Source organism: Myotis nattereri (genome assembly GCF_964212035.1).
Source record: "Myotis nattereri genome assembly, chromosome: 18".
Taxonomy (NCBI): Eukaryota; Metazoa; Chordata; class Mammalia; order Chiroptera; family Vespertilionidae; genus Myotis; species Myotis nattereri.
The window spans coordinates 31,946,236-31,964,126 of NC_138093.1; the positions used below are offsets into that span (position 1 = coordinate 31,946,236).

At 49.9% G+C, this 17,891-nt stretch overlaps 1 protein-coding gene across 1 annotated transcript in view; it reads left to right on the forward strand.

Moving 5' to 3' along the window:
* Window positions 1-17,891, forward strand: part of PLXNA2 (plexin A2) — a 210,138-nt gene that overhangs the window by 86,352 nt on the left and 105,895 nt on the right. The window contains exon 4 of the mRNA XM_081112157.1: window positions 9,005-9,139. Coding sequence (XP_080968283.1) covers window positions 9,005-9,139 — 135 coding nt within the window. The remainder of the gene's footprint in view (window positions 1-9,004; window positions 9,140-17,891) is intronic.

Sequence of the window (17,891 nt, forward strand, 5' to 3'; positions counted from 1 at the left end):
CAGCTATAGGATCTATTTTGTGTCCCAGGATTTAGCTCCAGGGGCACTCAGCAGTCTTGGGATGTAATTTTGAGTCTCACGGGCATCAGATGCGCCCTCTTGTTGGACTTACCGGTTGGAAAAACCGGGGCCTCAGAGTGTGGCCGGAAGAAAGAGTCCAGGCCTTGGAATCAGGCAGACCCACTCTGCGCTTCCCTGCACCCCTGACCAGCTGTGTGATCTGACACTTCACACTTCCTATTCTGTGGCATGGGAGCCTGGCCCATAGAGGGTTCAGGATTATTCCTGCTAATATCGCCAACCTTTTGCACACTGATGGCCATGTTCAGTAGAGGAGAGGTTCAAAAAATCCTTTAAGCTAAATTGATGAAGGGAGAGAAATGGTTCGAGAGCCTGTGTCGCCCAGCCCGTGTGGCTCAGTGGTTGAGCGTCCACCTAGGAACCTGGAGGTCGCAGTTCGATTCCCTGTTGGGACACATGCCCAGGCTGCAGGCTCAATATCCAGTGAGGGGCGTGCAGGAAGCAGCCGATCAATGATTTTCTCTCTCATCATAGATGTTTCTATCTCTCTCTCCCTCTCCCATCCTCTCTGAAATCAATAAAAATATTTTTTTTTTTAAAAAAGAAAGCCTGTGTAAATCCAGTCCCAGGGCGGGCTGGGTTCCCTTACCTGCTCCTCCCTGGCAGTGTGATGGGGCCTTTCAAGGTAGTTAACCTGAGTGTCAGCGTGCCTAATGCTCACCACACCCTGTCCCTGAGCTGGGTGAGGAAGGCTGCACCTCCCCCCACGGGGCCCTAAAGGACTGTTCTAAATCATTCATTCAATCCTGAAGCAGCCGGGGCGTCCCAGGCGGGAACCTGTGTGCAGTGCCTGGAGCCCCACATATTAGAGCTTTGGGTCAACGGAGATTCTGTTTGGCAGCAGTTGCTCATTATTCTTTATTAATTCCTCCTCCCATCCCTCTACGCTCCCCCCAGCTCTGTGCACGCTCCCTGTGAATTATTGCTTTGCCGCTGCGTGATGTGATTTCATCTGAGGCTGCTTAATGCCTTGGCTGTCCCTGGCTGTGTTTATCTTATTTGTTTCCCAGAACAATCAAGTGCTTCCTCTGCCCCTGGCAGCTTCATCCTGTTCCCGGAGCCTCCTGACCTGCCCAGAGTCTTGAGTTGGAGCAACACTGAAAGGTGGGGCTGGTCTGAGACCAAGCCCTGTGCTCAGAAACTGCCCCACCCATGCCATTCACCTGCACAGGCTCCTGTCCCTTCCCGCCTTGAAGCTCAAAGCCCTTCGTGACAGGGAGTCCCCAGAGTTGGATTCTTTTGCTTCTGGGTTGTTGTTGTTTTTTTAAAAATATATTTTATTGATTTTTTTACAGAGAGGAAGGGAGAGGGATAGAGAGTTAGAAACATCAATGAGAGAGAAACATCGATCAGCTGCCTCCTGCAGGCCTCCCACTGGGGATGTGCCTGCAACCAAGGTACATGCCCTGGACCAGAATCGAACCTGGGACCTTTCAGTCTGTAGGCCGACACTCTATCCACTGAGCTAAACCGATTAGGGCTGCTTTCTGGGTTTTGATGTCCTTTCCCCCTGAGTCTAAAGGGAGAGGCCCCGGGGATAGGCGCGTCGGTGCCCTGGTGGAGCGCAGTGAGCCACTAACCTCAGAAAGGTGGGAAGCAGAGGCTGCTCTTCTCAGGCCTATGGGCAGCAGGGATCCGTGATTGCCGGGCCCTCACGATTTAGGGAAAAGAAAAAAACAACACTCCCCACTCCAGCCAACCTCCAACCCAACTCCTGAACACTTACTTTACCCATAGTAGGTGCTCAATAAAATATTCACACCATCCACTATCCCCTGTCACAACCCAGGCTCTTAAATCTCAGGCTGTCCCAAGGTGCAGAAGTCCAGAGAAGTGCTTCCTCTTAGACCCTGCACCATGTTTCAGAAGAAAGCCCTCCATGGGTTGGCCCTCTGAAGTCCAGGAGCCTGTAGTCCCATGCACCCCTCACGTGCAGTTTAGTATTTAGGGCAGATTGCTAACACGCATAGAAATAGAAGTGATTGTACATGGAAATGTCATTCTCTAATGTCAGAGCCCCAGTGAGTAACCGACAACTCTCCAACTCTCTAGGGACCAGTGTTGGGAGTGTGTGTGTGCGTGTGTGTGTGTGTGTGTGTGTGAGGGGTGGCCAGAATTCTCCAAGTTTAGCACGTCTTAGTGACCTCCTTCCTTTTCATGGGCAGGCAGATCCTGGGCCTTGTCTTCCCTCTTCCCCTCCTCTCCTGGGTCAGTGCAACCCACTGGCCAAGTTTTCAGGCTTCCCTGTCCCTCTCCAATTAGCCAAGCATTTAGGGCCAGGTGCCCGGCTGTCCTCTGGGAGCCTCGCCTGCTTGGCTGTGACTCTGCATGGTTAGTTAATGTTTGCACAGCTCCAGAGGGTGGGGGGTGGGGAGCGGGGGGGCGAGCCCACGGTGCCCTGGAAGTTGCTGCTGCTTGTGTGTGTGTGTGCATGTATGTGTGTGTGCAGGATAGAGGGAAGAAGAATCTCAGAGACTGAACTTACTAAAGACTCCCATCTATAAATAATCTGGGTCATGAAGCTATACAGAAATAAACTTCAGCATGAATCCCTTCTCTCAGCACTAAATGCACAGCTGCGGACACACTCGCTCATTAACTCACTACTGAGTTCAGTCTGGGCAGCACCAGGCTTTCTCCACCTTGCCCTCTTTAAAGGTCTAAATATGCGCATGCATGCACACACATATGCACACACATATGCACATGCACCACATATATGCACACACATGCACACACGCATTTATATACCATGCAACCAGAGTGCTGAGGCAGAGATACAATCAAGTCACAAAGGCCTCTTCCAAAGTGAATTTTAGGACAAATGGTGACAAGGGCTGGAATTGTTGAGCCCTCAGTAACTGCGTGTCAGGTCTGCAACCCCAAGTTTCCAAGAAGCCTGGGCTCACACATGACAACAACTGTTTCATATTACATCACACTTTAAACTTTGCAAAGAACTCACATTTCCGCCTCTGCTTTGCAGTTGAGGTGTCACCTCCTTCAGGAAGCCTCCCCTCACGGCTCTAGGTGAGGTGCTGTCCTGCCTGCCAGGCTGGCCTCCCCAGGCTCCCATGTGTTTGTGAAGAGGGTAGAATTGTCCATTTCCCTGTTCCTTGGGCTTCCTAAGAAGATCCTTTCCCACAGTGTCCCCAGCGGTTAGCACAGGCCTGGCTCACCGTAGGCATGTACTAAATGCCTACGGGATGATACTGAAATCCATAGCTAATAACTCATTTCATTCTCACGACATCTCTTCTGAGCTAGTCAGGACAGGCGCTACCACTCTCATTTGGCAGCAATGGAGACCATTTCACAAACAAGTGAAGCGAGTTGCCTGAAGTCACATAGCCAATTACCGAGAAAGTTGGGATTCCATTCCAGCCCTCCAGACAGGGACCAGTGCCTCCCACTGTGTGGGGACCCCTCTCACACACATCTGCTTCCTACTGGGGAGGCCCAAGAAGAGAATTCCCAGTTCTACTGCTCATCAGCTGATCTTGAAAAAAATGACTATGACCATGACTACTACTAATCAAGTGATATTAGAGCATCACATTCCAAGCGAAGGCACCATAATTTAGGACTAACTAGAGAAGAAATTGATGTACAAGAGGAAGAGTTCGGGGCGGGGGGGGGGGTGCTGTAGGTAAGCTAGTTAATTGGATATGCTGATTTGAATTGGATGTTCATGTAAAGAGGCTGCCATTAATTTCTGCACAGACCTTGCTGTGATTTAAAGGGAAGCTACTAATAGGATTACTATTTCATTCTCATTTCCGAGAGGCCCCTCCCATCTGGGGAAAGGACAGTAAATCTCCCCTGGATTTCACAGCCCCAATGCCATCCCTGAGAAATGGACTTTTTAGCCACCAACCAAATTAGATTTGGAGTTTATCGTTGCCTCCCAGGAAAGAGGTGACTGTCCCACTTTGGCCTTGGGGTCTGAAGGAGGAAGAGTGGGCAAGGAGAGAATTTGGACATTTAGCGGCAATGAACAGCTAGAGTGGCCCAGTGTTATCCTTTCTTAGGAGAATCAAGGTTTGTGTGTAAATGAATCCCCTTCTCCCACCCTTATTAGCCATGTGGTCTTGGCCTAAGTCAGTTTAATGTTGTCTTCTGGGCATTGAAACTTGGCCCTGGGGACACAAGCTTCAAACTGAATGGAACTGTCACTTTGTGGGCCACCACACAATAGACTCAACCAGGTGGATTTTAAAATCCCTCTTCTGTTTGGGACTCTCTGACAGCCCCTCACTATCACCCTGGGTCTGGCAGGGTTGGGGGACAACTTTGAAACTCAACCCTTCCCACCCAAGACAGAACAATGTGGGCAGAGAAGATGGAAAGTGGGCCCGGAGGCCAGGGGGTCAAAGAAAAGGGGGTGGGGCCAGGGCTGGCAGGCAGAAGGCAGGGGAGGCCAACTGGGCCGCAGAGGTCTTTCCCCGCCCTAATTCCCTTTGCTCCCTCTGGCTGACCTTGATCCCCCCCCCCCCCCCAACGCCCAGAGGACCCTCCTACCTAGCCCGTAGCCCCCTTCAGCCATGCGCGTCCTCTGCATCACACCGGCTGGGAGCCAGATGGAGGGCCCCGTTCGGCCAGTACCAGCTGCGTCCACTAGCTGCGTCCTGTGATTGGAAGTGTTTGGATGAGATGTGCTCCAAAGCCCTTGTCTCTCAGCAGTATCGTACAGTCTGTGGTTCTCCACTGACAGGGCCCAAGCGGATTGCTTCTTCCTGTTACTCAGAGGGGGAAACTGAGGCCCAGAGAGACAAGGTAACGGACCTAAACGTATACCCGTAAGCAGAAACCAAGGCCAGGCAAGAGCAGAGCCAGACCAGAAACCCAGGAACCCTGAACCGCAGACCCAAGCTCTGCCCACTTCGGTGTGTGGCCAGAGGGAGCAAACGGAATTAGGGCGGGGAAAGTCCGCTGTGGCCCAGTTGGCCTCCCCTGCCTTCTGCCTGCCAGTCCCTGGCCCCACCCCCTTTTTTTGACACCCCCCTCCCCCCGCCCGGCCTCCTGGCCCACTGTCCATCTTCTCTGCCCTCCTGAAGGTTTCTGGGAGAGTCGCACAAGCTGGGGGCAGACCGCATGGAATGAGAGTCAGAGGAGGGGCTGGGCTCCCTGGGCAGTGACGCTCTTCTCTCAGGGCATTTAGACTGAATGCAATAGGATAGCTTAGTTCAGGTTCAGCTCCAAGAACATTTTCTGTTCTGGTTTGGTTTTAGCTCTGACGTTTGAGTGTTATGCAGATTTGATTCTGGCTTTAACTGGTTTATTAAAAGATTGGGGTTGCAGATGGGAATAAAAAAAAAAACACAGAAAATATGCTTAGGTCTCCTATTCAGTAAGAGGTGAATGGCTGGGATTGGCCCTAACTGGGATGCTGCCGAGGATGTGATGAAAAGGTGTCTTTGGCGCAATCCCAGCTTCAACCTCGCCGTGGGTACCATCTAGTCCCAGGCACCAGAGAGGGAGGGCCAGGCATGTGGTGTTCCTCCTTCTGACTTTGTGTCCAGGCCTTGCTGGGGGTCCAGGCAGGTGCCCAGGCTTGTGGGGAGGGAGGCTGCTCTGCTTGGCAGAGGGGTAACTGGCCTCCCGGGCAGAGAGATCCTGGGCCAGGCTGGAAGGAGGGGGGCAGGTTCTGCAGCTCCTGGGCCTGAGCCAGAGCCTTGGAATCTCACAGGAGAGGAGCAGCTGTCGCAGGGAGGGTGGCGAGAGTCACTGGACACTTCCTCTTGAGAGGAAGAACGGAGCCGGGACTTCCCATGATGTAGAGATAGAAGGCTGAGGTCAAGGCAACCAGGAGTCCTGACAGCTAGCTCTTCCCTCTTCCTTTGGCAATAGCACAAGAACTTTTGTGACTAAAAGCTACCACTTCTGGAAGAGTCTCATGGAAATTTGGTATCTGTCCATCTGAGAGAGAGTGCTGCTTTGAATGCTAAGGGGAACCAATTTAATGGTGGGGTGTTTTCCCACATAAAGACCCTGGCCCTTCGCTCTTCTTGAGTCCATAATCAGATTTTCTCAGGGTGCAGGGCAGTAGCCTCAGCCCCATAGCATCATCACTGATCCCACAGTCTTCCTTCATCCTGTGAGAATGAATTCAGTGGTGCCTGGCCCCTTCCCTGGAAGGAGGGGCTTAGTGACAGTTGCCAAGGCAACAGCTTTGAACAGCAGGAAGCTACTAGCCAGGCAGAAAAGAGGCAAAGGAGAAGCTTAGGGGAAACAGGAGCATCTTGCCCACGAAGGGAGGTACTTGGGTAGGAATGGCTAAGAGCAGAATTTCTTTGGTTCCATTGAGGCTACCTCCTCATCTTCATCTCAACCATCAAAGTGATGAGAAGAAACAATATCCCCTATTCCAGGCCCTGCTCTACTGTTCTCACTCTGGGGCTGGGCACAAGGCCTCAGGCAGGAATCTGCTGTTTCTGCCACTAGGAAATCCAGGGCCACACGGTTCCCCATTCACAGCGGGCTCATGGTCTACCTCCCACTCCAGTCCAGTCCCATTGCAGCAGGTACAGACCATGCCCTGGCTCAGGCCCTTCAAGTAGGCCATCGTCAGGACGGTAGAGAAATAGGAATGGAAGCACTGGTCCTCCTTCCCCAACTCTGCAATAAGTAATGCTCTTAACCCTCCCTACTCGGCCAGTAGGAACTGAGGATGCCTCCACCTGTCCATCCTGACATGTTACCTGTGGCATCAGGCACCAGGCTCAGCCCTTGGGATGAATAAGCCATGTCCTCCCCTAAGGAGCTCTCCATGGGGTGGGAGAAAGGGGCAGAGGGGAGGAGATGGTTAGAAAGGGAATTGGGACAAGAAGGCTTAATCTTAAAATCTTCCAAAGAAAATGTCTTTTGACTTCATTTGGATTTGGCACTAAAGAGTCCATAATACTTTATCAGTTGGCTTGTAGTTCATGTCCTTTCAACAGGTATTTTTCAAGCATTCCCCTTTATCCATTAACAGCTATGTCCCCAGCCCCATCCTAGTCCTCAGGGTTAGAGGGTTATGAGAGAAATGGAAATGTTGATAGACATCTGCACATGTAAAGCAATTAGAGAACAATTTAAATAGGTCACCAGCCCTAACTGGTTTGGCTCAGTGGAGAGAGCGTCGGCCTGCGGACTCAAGGGTCCCAGGTTCGATTCTGGTCAAGGGCATGTACCTTAGTTGTAGGCACATCCCCAGTAGGGAGTGTGCAGGAGGCAGCTGATCAATGTTTCTCTCTCATCAATGTTTCTAACTCTCTATCCCTCTCCCTTCCTCTCTGTAAAAAATCAATAAAATATATATTTTTTCAAATAAAATAAATAGGTCACCAATTCACGTTAGCTAGTACATATACGATGAACAGATCAATTGATTATAATTCTAGGACAAAATGTCTGGTAGGGAAAAAGGCATCTGAGTGAAGTGCAATTAGTGTGGGGAAGAGATTGAGGAAGACTTCATGGAGGAGATGGGGCTTGAGCTAGAGGGGTTTCCAGGAGTAGAGGACAAAGAAATGAGCCACCGGTAAGGATTGTTGGTCAACAGTCAACTGCTCTGCTGGGAACAAGAAACCTAGGATGGGGACACATTCGAACCAAGGACCCCGGCCACCAACTTTTGGATGACCTAGGGCAGTGATGGCGAACCTTTTGAGCTCGGCGTGTCAGCATTTTGAAAAACCCTAACTTAACTCTGGTGCCGTGTCACGTATAGAAATTTTTTGATATTTGCAACCATAGTAAAACAAAGACTTATATTTCTGATATTTATTTTATATATTTAAATGCCATTTAACAAAGAAAAATCAACCAAAAAAAATGAGTTCGCGTGTCACCTCTGACACGCGTGTCATAGGTTCGCCATCACTGACCTAGGGACATCTCCCCACCGAGTCTCAGTATTGTATCCATATGCTGCTTAGACTAGATTCGTGCTTCTCAAACCCTCAGATCAGCAGCATCACATCACCTGGGAATTTATTAGAAATGAAAATTCTCAGGCCTTATTCCCACCGAATCAGAAACTCTGGGCATGGGCCCAGCCACGCATTTACCAACCCTCTCCCCTGGTGATTCTCAGGCTTTGAGAACCACGGGGCTCCATCAGTGCTTCTGGACTCTGGCTGCTCCTTAGATTCACCTGGGAAGCTTTGAAATGCAAAAAGGATGCCCAGGCCCCACCCACAGAGATCCTGATGGATGGACCCAGCCCTGACATCCATGTTTTCTAAAACTCTCCAGATGATGTTTATGTGCAGCCAGGACTGAGAAGCGCTGGACGAGATGACGTCCAAGTCCTTTCTGACTGATGACCCTGGGATGGGCTCTGAGAGCCAGAGCTGGGATTCCTGGCTCACCAGATCTCACCGAGTGGATCTGCAGACATTCAGGGGCTGTTTGGGAGCAGACAGACCTTCCTAAGATCCAAATATCTTGCACCTCTTGGCCAGCTATTTGGTGGTTTGTGTGTTGTCCCACTATTCTCCCTTACGTGCCTGAGACAGAAACCCTGTGCAGATGTTGACTCTCTCGCCCCAAACTCAAATGAGTGTACACAAGCACACACTTGCATATACACTCATCATCCTGTGCTATAAATGTCTCTAGACACACACAAGAATGACCACATTGGAATATTCAAAATCACACTTAAGGGCTTATGATACGCACACAAATAAAGCCACCAATAGAAATCCCAGACTCTGCACACTCAGAGCACATGGGAAAGGATGCGTCTTAGTGGAACTGGTCTATTTGAGCTAAGGGGCCCCTCTGTCTTTCCTGCAGCCTCGCCTGGGTCAGGGGAGCAATTGGTGGTGAGGTGGGGTGGGGTGATTATCTTCTGTAAAACTACTGAGGCTGAGGCCCACCCACAGGAGACTGCTGAGTGCAGATGTTGAGGATGCCCTTGTTTCTTGTGCAGATTCGAGCTGATGGTCCCCCCCATGGCGGGGTTCAGTATGAGATGGTGTCTGTGCTCAAAGATGGGAGCCCCATCCTCCGGGACATGGCCTTCTCCACCGATCAGCGCTACCTGTACGTCATGTCAGAGAGACAGGTAAGTGCTGGCGCCTACTCCTACTTTCTGAAGCCCAGAGGAGCTGATAACCTGTGACCTTTATGCAGAAGCTGTTGCATCAAACAAGGGAGACCTCTGGGCTTGCTACTCAGGGGCCTGGGAGAGGCGGAGTCCAGGGAGGCTCCTGCAGGGAGCCAGAGAGAAGCATCGGGGGCCAGCCACTTCCCGCAGGCTTCTCTCTAGGCCACAGCCCCTGTCGCAGAGCGTGATGAACAGCCCCGCAGGAACGGGCCAGACTGCGCGGAGCAGCTTGGTGTGATTAGGAGGTAGATTTACTGCTCCCGGGCCCACAGTCTGCTGCTTGAGGGAGCCAGAGAGGTGTAAATAATCCGGGCCTCCGGGGCTGGGCCCAATCCTGGGAGAGACAGACCCAAGAGAGGGCCTCCCCCCACGAGATAAAAATCTTGGCCTGCACCTTAGATGAGGCAGAGTAGAAATTGGCCAGCACTGAGAAGCTGAAGCTCTGCATGAGCAATAGAATTCTACCCTCTGCTGGGCAACCGCTCACCAGGTTCCCCACCCTCTGGGCTAGAGCATTATTTCCCAGGATTGTATCTGCTCTGAATGTGTGTGAGCAGCGAGAAGGCAAATGTAAGGAGAGCCATGGTGAAGGGCAAGATGGGGGATTCTCCAAATCAATGGAGATGCAGAAAGCAAAGTCCTTAGGAAAGGCTGGTTTTATCCATTCATTCAATAAGTGGGTCAGCAGCTGTTCAGCAGCATTGGTGGTCTTGACGTTGACCTGAACACGGTAAGCAAGACGAAGGCCAAAGATGGAGAAAAAGGACTGTGATTCTGTCTTGGTGCTGAGGACAATGACTTAGGCGAGACAAGGATGCCGGGCTAGAAGTCCAGCAAACTTTCACAAGGTGCCGTCTAGCTTATGTGCCATTCTCAAAGTACTCTGCCAGGATTCCAGGCGTCCTTGATCAGTGTCACCCAGAGTTCTCTTTCCCTCCTTTCTCTCTGAATGTGAGAATTCTGACTCCAGGGATGATGGATGAGTGGAGGGAAGGACGAAGAGGCGAATGGGCACATGACAGCATGAGGTGGAGCAGTGATGCAGCTCTAACTTGAAAATTACTTCTGGAGAATAGACGGCACAAATCATATGCTAATGACATGCAAATTACATCCAGATCCTCTTGAACCCACCTGTCTTCTTACCTCCTTTCATGTGGCCCCTGCAGTTGAGGCATAAACAGGTCCAGATGGGAACCTGGTGGAGCTGGAGGAGGCTCTGCCTGACCTTCAGTGGGAAAGACAGTCTTGGAAGTAAACACTGACCTATCGTTCCAATAAAACAGTTGGTGAGCCCTGAAAAACCATTACTTGAAATATATTTATTGGGAACAATGTACAGGGAAAATATCAAAAGGAACGGGGCTCAGTCGCTACCCTGAAGTTGCTTACAGTCTAACGAGGGAGAGACACATACCCAGAAATCTATAACATCAGGTTTAAATCTATAAATACTCTGCGTTTTCTTCCTATTTTTTTTCTTATAAACCAAGGGTTATTTCTTAAAAAAAAAAAAACATGGTAGATGCTCACTATACAAATTTCAACAATACGTATGGAAAACAAGATAACAACCAGTCCCCAAACCCACTACCCAACATGTAACACCTTGTTAACATTTGGTGAACATCATTCCAGACACTTTCTACAAGAAAACGGGCAGATAGAGGGAGGGATGGTTAGATGGCAGTCTGCATGGGTGGGTGAAAGGATGGTCTGAGGGATCAAATAGACCCCCATTACACATGATATTTGCAAAAGGCATTATGTATGGCTGAGGACCAGTGGGTAACCCTGGGTAAAAGCACCTTCTTGGGTAAAAGCTCTGAGCCCACTGAAGTGGAAAAACAGAAACAGCACATAGAAGTGACCAGTGAGACCTTAGTCAAAGCATCCGTTTTTCGGGTGCATATCTGTTTCTCAAATAGAATGCTTTCTGAAATTGCATTTGAAATGTGGCCGAAGACACCGAGGCCAGGGATGGAGGCTGATGAGAGGCCGTTAGAGAATATAAGGGCCTCTTGAGGCCGTCTCTTGCGTCACCTTTGAGAGCATCAGTTCTGGCTAAACCAAGTGTCGATGTCACTTATTTCTAAATGTCCTGTCCTTCTGCCTCAGCTGCATCAGACAGAGGGGCTCAGTAGTCGCCAGTCACGCTGAACAGATATAGGAATAGTTTGGATTGAACGCCATGGGGCTGTCTCTAGTAGGTGACATATACCAGGTGGAGCTATGAGCAGCAGGCAGAGTCTAAGGGGGATTTGTGGTGGAGATCTGAGGCCTGTTGCCCGGGGAGCTGTAAATCATGTAGAAATAGGTAGCCAGGTGATTTCACCAGGGGCTGGGGCCAGGGATGAGGGCCAAGAACAGCTCAGGAAGCCCATCTGTCTGAGTCTGAGCAGCTATGAGCACAGAGTGTTCACAGACAGACAGCTCGGACCTCCTAAAGGAAACTCTTTAATGTATGTCAACAGAACAACCAATGAAAATGCCGTCAGATGACTTGGGTTCTAGCCCAGCGTTCGCTATAACCGGAAGTATGGCCCTCACACAGCTCCAGTTACCTCCCTTGTAAAATAAAGGAGTGGCATCAGATAATAGGGTTGTCTCTGAAGTCCAAAGCTCCAATTTGGATCCAATCTCAACATTTTCTAGCTGGGCGGCCTTTTATAAGTCAATTCGCCTCAATGTGTCTTGGGTCAACATGAGGCTCAGTGGAGACCACAGATGGGAATCTGGTTTCCAGTGCCTCAAGCACCACACAAATAGTCGATGTGAAGATTTTATGTGGCCCCTTCCAGCTCGCAGGCTTTCTGATTCCATGACTCAGGAGGGTGGTGATAATGAGTGTGATTAGAAGGAAGTGAAGTGGCAGGTGGCACACCCAGGAGGCCCCAGGCTGATCAGGAGGCCTATGTTCTAGTCCAGGTCCCATTTCTAACAAGTTGGGTGGCCTGGCCCCTTAACTTTCCTCACCTATAAAGATGGAGAGAATCAATCCTAGTCTCCAGTCTCTCTTAGATCTTAAAGGGGCTTATCTAAGGTCTTGGCACAGGGACTCTTCTCTCCAGAAGACAACACCAAAGCACAGTAGATGGGCTTCAAAGTTCACGAGGCCGTGTATATTCATACGGACTTCTTCCCTGAAGGGGGAACGCTGCAGAGAGGGAGCAATGCTGGTGGTTGTGGATAAGTGTGTCTCTATTTTGAGGCAGTGACTTAAGGCTTTGGAGTTCTCTGGAATACCTGAAACCTTACAAGACATCATGGAAATGGGCCTTCGTGTCACCTCACTTTATGATAAATCTCCAGGCAGCCTACTCTCACCCCTGTCTTCGCCTTGTCCCCCCAGCTCTGCTCTCTCTGTTCCCCTGCCCAGCCGCAAACATGGCACCCTATTGTATTCAGGACACCATGTGAGAGTAGAATGAAGTCTCAAGTCTTAAGGTCCACCTATAGAGGCTTTCATTTTCCCACAGAGCTAAAAAAATTCAATATAGCTCATTCATTCTCTCTCTCTCTCTCTCTCTCTCTCTCTCTCTCTCTCTCTCCCTCTCTCTCTCTCTCTGTATGTGTTGATTAAATGTAATTAAAAAATGGAATAGGACTAATCAGAAGTGTTGGGTCATTAGTGCCACTGCCTAACAAGTTGAGTTAATATGCTGTTAATATGTCTGAAGCCAGCCGGACCCAGGGGGGTTTGGGGGAACCTATTCCCCAATCCTGTTATTTGCCCAGGCTCTCCACTGGTAACATGCCTGGCTCTTCCCTAGAAAGTCCACCCAGTTTCCTCAACAGTGAGTAGACAGATGTTGTGGGAGGGAATACAAGTCACTCCCATATCTTCAGAGTCTAATGGAAGTCAGACAGCAAGTCCGGGGAAAATCAGGCTGCGAGCCAAGTGGAAAACCAAGCGACGAGATGAAAAGAAACTCGATAGCCCCAGTTTCCACCCAACTTCTCAGGCTGGGCACTCCTAGAAAGGGAACCTAACTCTACTCTGGGTGGATAGAAAAAGAGTATGGGGATGGAAGCAATTATTCTATTTTATACTTTAATTAGTTTGAATTAGCAGAGGGAATAGAGGCATAAAATGATCCAGCGAAGGGTGAAATGGAAAAAGGGAGTCGCAGTGGAGAATGGCTGTATGCAGGCTGGAAAGGGCCTTGGGAACAGCAGAAAGGCTGGCGACGGGGGGCGGGCGCTGGGAGGGGAGGGCATGGGATGCTGCCGTCTATTTCAAGGCTTGGAGAGGCAGCATAACCCAGTGGTTAAGAGCTGGAGCACGGGAGTCAGACTGCTCTTCACTCAACCTATGGCCACTTACTAGGCATGTGGCTTTGAGAAAGTTATTTTACTGCACTACATCTCAGTCTCTCCATCTGTATAATGGGCCTATGAATGGCAACTATTGTGAGGATTGAGAGAATATACATAAATAATCTAACCCTGTGCCTGACACATCATCAGTGCTTTCAAACAGCAGTAGTGATTATTATCATTGCTGTTGTTATTAGTAGTAGAAGTTCTCTGGGACCGCTGAGAGGGTTAGAGAGGGCTAGAAGCAGTTGCCAGTCTCATCAAACATCTCTAACCTGCCATGCCTGCAGGCCCCTCCCTAGGGACGCCTCAGAAGCCCCTGGCCTGGCTGAATGACAGCATCAGGCTGAGTTGCTCATAATCTCCTATTTATTTGAAAAATTCAGGAATGTGCCCAGCAGACTAAACAGTCCTGCTCCCCTTGATACAGGCAGGGGCAGCCCCGGGCCCATGTGTGAGGCCCAGCGGCCGGTGTTGCAGCATCTGTGGAGAGAAGGGAGGGGTCCTGGGCCTGGTCATCCCCCACCGCCAGGGCCCGGGCTGGCTGCCTGTGTGGATACTTGGCCAGAAAGGGGCTGCCCATGGGCTTTTCATTCTGGACTCTTCAGGAAGTAAACCAAATCTCAAGTTCGTTGCAAAAGATGGCCAGCCTTTCTCCAGGCCGTGGACACTCTGACCCCAGTTCTGCACGCCCTGATAGATGTGTGGTTGGCACACTGTTCTGGGCATTTATTGCTACATAACCAAACACTTTCAGAATTTAGGGGCAAAACAACCCGTTGTTAAATACCAACTGTGTAAGCCAGGAATTCAGACAAGGTGCGCCCAAAAGAGTTTTTTTCCTTCTCTACAGCTTGAATGGCGTGGGGGGACTAGAAGGACTAGGGACTAGAATCTTCTGGAAGCTCCTCTTCTCCGAGGCTGGGATCAGCTGGGACTGGCGGCCAGCGTGCCTTGGACAAGGCTCGCCATGCGTCTTGGACTTCCTCACAGCATGGTGGCCTCAGGATCATCAGCCTTCTGGAGCAGCTGACGGCTGACAGCAGCTCAGGGCTGCCAGAGTAAAGAGACACTTTCTTGCCTTCTTTGTGGCCTAGCCGTAGAAATCCCACGGTTCCCTTCTCCCCCTGCCTCACCTCGCTCCAGCAGCCACCCAGGTGATTCTGACGCGTGTGGCCCGTGAGCACGATTTGAGCAACGAGGCTCGGGGAAGAGAAATCCGTGGGTTCCTGTCTCCCGGGGTCACGGAGCCGCAGAGCGTGAGAGCTGCTGTGGCGGTGTGGCACCCGCCCACTCAGAAGGTGGTCCTCCTTGGTGGTCCGCCTGGCACGCAGGGCAATGGATGGTAGGAAACTTACCCTTACGGATCACGGGAGACTGACTTTTTAACCACAACGCTTTGAGTCATTTAAGAGAGTAGCGCCACGGAGAACTGACTCGGTGCTATTAGAAACAAAAACTTTTTGCAAAGATGGGAAGCCCTCCCCCCACTTCTCTGCAGGTCTCAAGTATAGCACAGGACCCACCCCCCCACACCCTTGGGTGAAGATCCTGTGTAGGGCAGGGAACAACACACCAGTCCCCCATGTCATGCCTGCAGTCTCTAGCCGCCTTCATCAAGAGAACTAATTTGGGTTTCTTTGGTTTGGGGGAGGGCCTGACAACTATAAACCCGGACCTAGGGCCCAAAATAAGAAGCATTTTCCAAGCGCCTATGGTGATACAAGCGTCCTACCTGTGGCCAACGCCACTGAACTGCCAAACCAGAAAGGCTTGTAAAGACTCCGGGAAGGGAGAGGGAAAACCACATGGAGCCGTGCGTCCAGATGTCCCCTGACCATTTATTTTGACATCTCAGACGATTATTTTGATTGTGCACATTTGTTTAGTCCAGGCGATAAGGCTTCCCAGGGCGCAGGCCGAGCGTGCCAAGGTGTATTTTTACAAGGCCCTGGAAGTCTGGTAACAGGAGCCCTGCCTGCTGCCTGGGCCGGGAGGCCTGGCTGAGCCGCGGGGAGGAGGGAATGTGAGGAGGCAGGGGCTGCAGTGGAGCCCCAGGGACTTTGGGGGAGCATTACAGAGTTTGCGGATTAGGAAAGTGAGGATAAGCGAATTTCTGCTGCACTTTTGTTTTCAAATGTGTCACTTTCAATCCAAGCCTTTGATGCACATGTGTTTCTGGTTAAGGATGGGCCCCCAGCGTGGGCCAGGAGCCCGTCCACATCTCAGGGCCTTTCCCAGAGAAACTGGGGGATCCTACCTCCTGGGGAGGAGGCCCAGGGAGCAGTGACCACCTCAAGCCTGTGTTTCCATTTTCTCTCCGTCTTTCCCCCTGTTTCAGAGACGCCGGCATGGAGCTGATTCCTTGGCGATTAATATTCTCATTGGAGCATTTTTGAAAAATACTTTCACACCAGGGAGAGGAGAGGCAAACCCACCCTATGAATCAGATGCTTGGCTTGTTGTATTAAAGAGAGAAAACTCCAGCTTCTTATTTTAAAATCCTTTGGTTTGGAAAGAAATGATTGAATACAATGCCCAGCTAAAAGAACTGGCGCCAAAAAACTCATTTCTCTAAATGGGCAGGGCGGGCTGGAGACTCTAATCCTTGGCAAGGGATTTGATTTCTCTTTCTAGACAGGTACTGCTGAATGCTTATACCCCACTGCCCAGGAGGAGGTGACCATGACCCTGAGAGGGGAAGTCGTGGTGCCTCAACACCGGAAGGGAACCCCAATCCCACACCTATTTATTTTATTATTTCTTTCCTCCACTTATTTTAAAGATAAGGAAACTGATGCCCAGAGAAGAGAGGCACTTGCCAAGGCCATCCTCTTAATTACAGAAGAGCCAGAATTAATCCTGATTAACCTGGTCCAGCCCAGCATTCTTTTCCCAACTTGACAACAGCTTCGCTCAGAGAGAAAACTGGTTGTGCTAAAAGACTTTCAATTAAGAAAATTAAAACAACCTGGGCCCTAGAGTCCCTGAAGGTGTTCCCAAGGGTCAAATTAAAATAGAAAAATTTGCATACATTTGCATACAGACTTATTCATTCAATAGACCTTTAAGTGTACCATGTATAATGCATAGAGCTGTCCACCTGACAAGTCATTTGCATATGCAGATGTAGGTAGGGCAGTCTTTCTAAGTAATATTCCAGCCAACATCTTATAAACAGGGCTGCCCTGAAGATAGGTACTGTCTTGATTTCTTTCTGTTTTCTTTCAATGCAAAACCACACTGGTAAGTGTGCTTCTGTGTAGAGATAAATAAAATAGAATCCCTGCTCTCAGAGAGGTCACATTCAGGTGGTAAGATTAGTGTATAAATGAATTACAATATAGCCCAGCTAGTGTGGCTCAGTGGTTGAGCGTTGACCTATGAACCAAGAGGTTGCCAGTTTGATTCCCAGTCAGGGCACATGCCCAGGTTGCAGGCTAGATCCCCAGTAGGGGGCGTGCAGGAGGCAGCTGATCGGGAATGTTTCTCATCATTGTTTCTTTTTCTCTATACCTCTCCTTTCCTTTCTCTTAAAAAAAATTCAATGAAAATAAAAGCATATATAATCTAAAGTCAGCACTGCTAGAGCAAAGGCGCACCATTCACTCGATAATTGAAGTAACTCATACCAGCCAGCAACAGGCCTCTCCTGGTCCCTCCTGGGAGTAACAGAGGACTCACCTTCTCTCTGACACAGCAACCCAGAACGGTAGAGCCTCAGAGATTTTCTCTTGAAAAGTAGCCCTTTATCCTTGAAGACAGGAGGCCTAAGTGGGAAGTGACTCTTAAGAAGGGCGGGTCTACCTACCTAGGTTGTGAAGAGGCAGGTAGTGGCTGACGAGGGGTGGTTTTCTGACCCTATGAAGAGCACTGGGCTCTGGACTCTGCCTGTCTGCCTAGGTTCAAGTCCTGACTCTACTACTCATTGATGGGTGACCTTGAGCAAGTTGCTTGACCTCTCTGTGCTCTGGTTTCCTCATTAGCAAAATGGGCATAATTATGAGATCGGCTTGAGGATTAAGTTAATTGAATGAATACATAAAAAGCACTTTGAAAGGTACCTGGCACATAGTGCCTGCTTAATAAACGTTCGTAGTGGTAATTATATTTTTGTGTATGGCTGTGCCCCATGCACAATCACTGGGCCAAGCCCTGCAGACCATGCTCTGCCTACAGCCACACCTAAAAAAGGAACCTAACCACCCTGCCTTACCTTTCAGCTCTGCCTGAAGATGTGTTGAGATCAGCTAGCTAACCTGTAGGTCAGGTCTTTTCTTATTTTAGTTTACAGACATGACCTCAGTGAATGTAACAATCCCGTGAGATAAGTGGTATCTCCTGGCCTTTTTTACAGATAAGAACAGTGACATTCAATCTGCCTAATTTG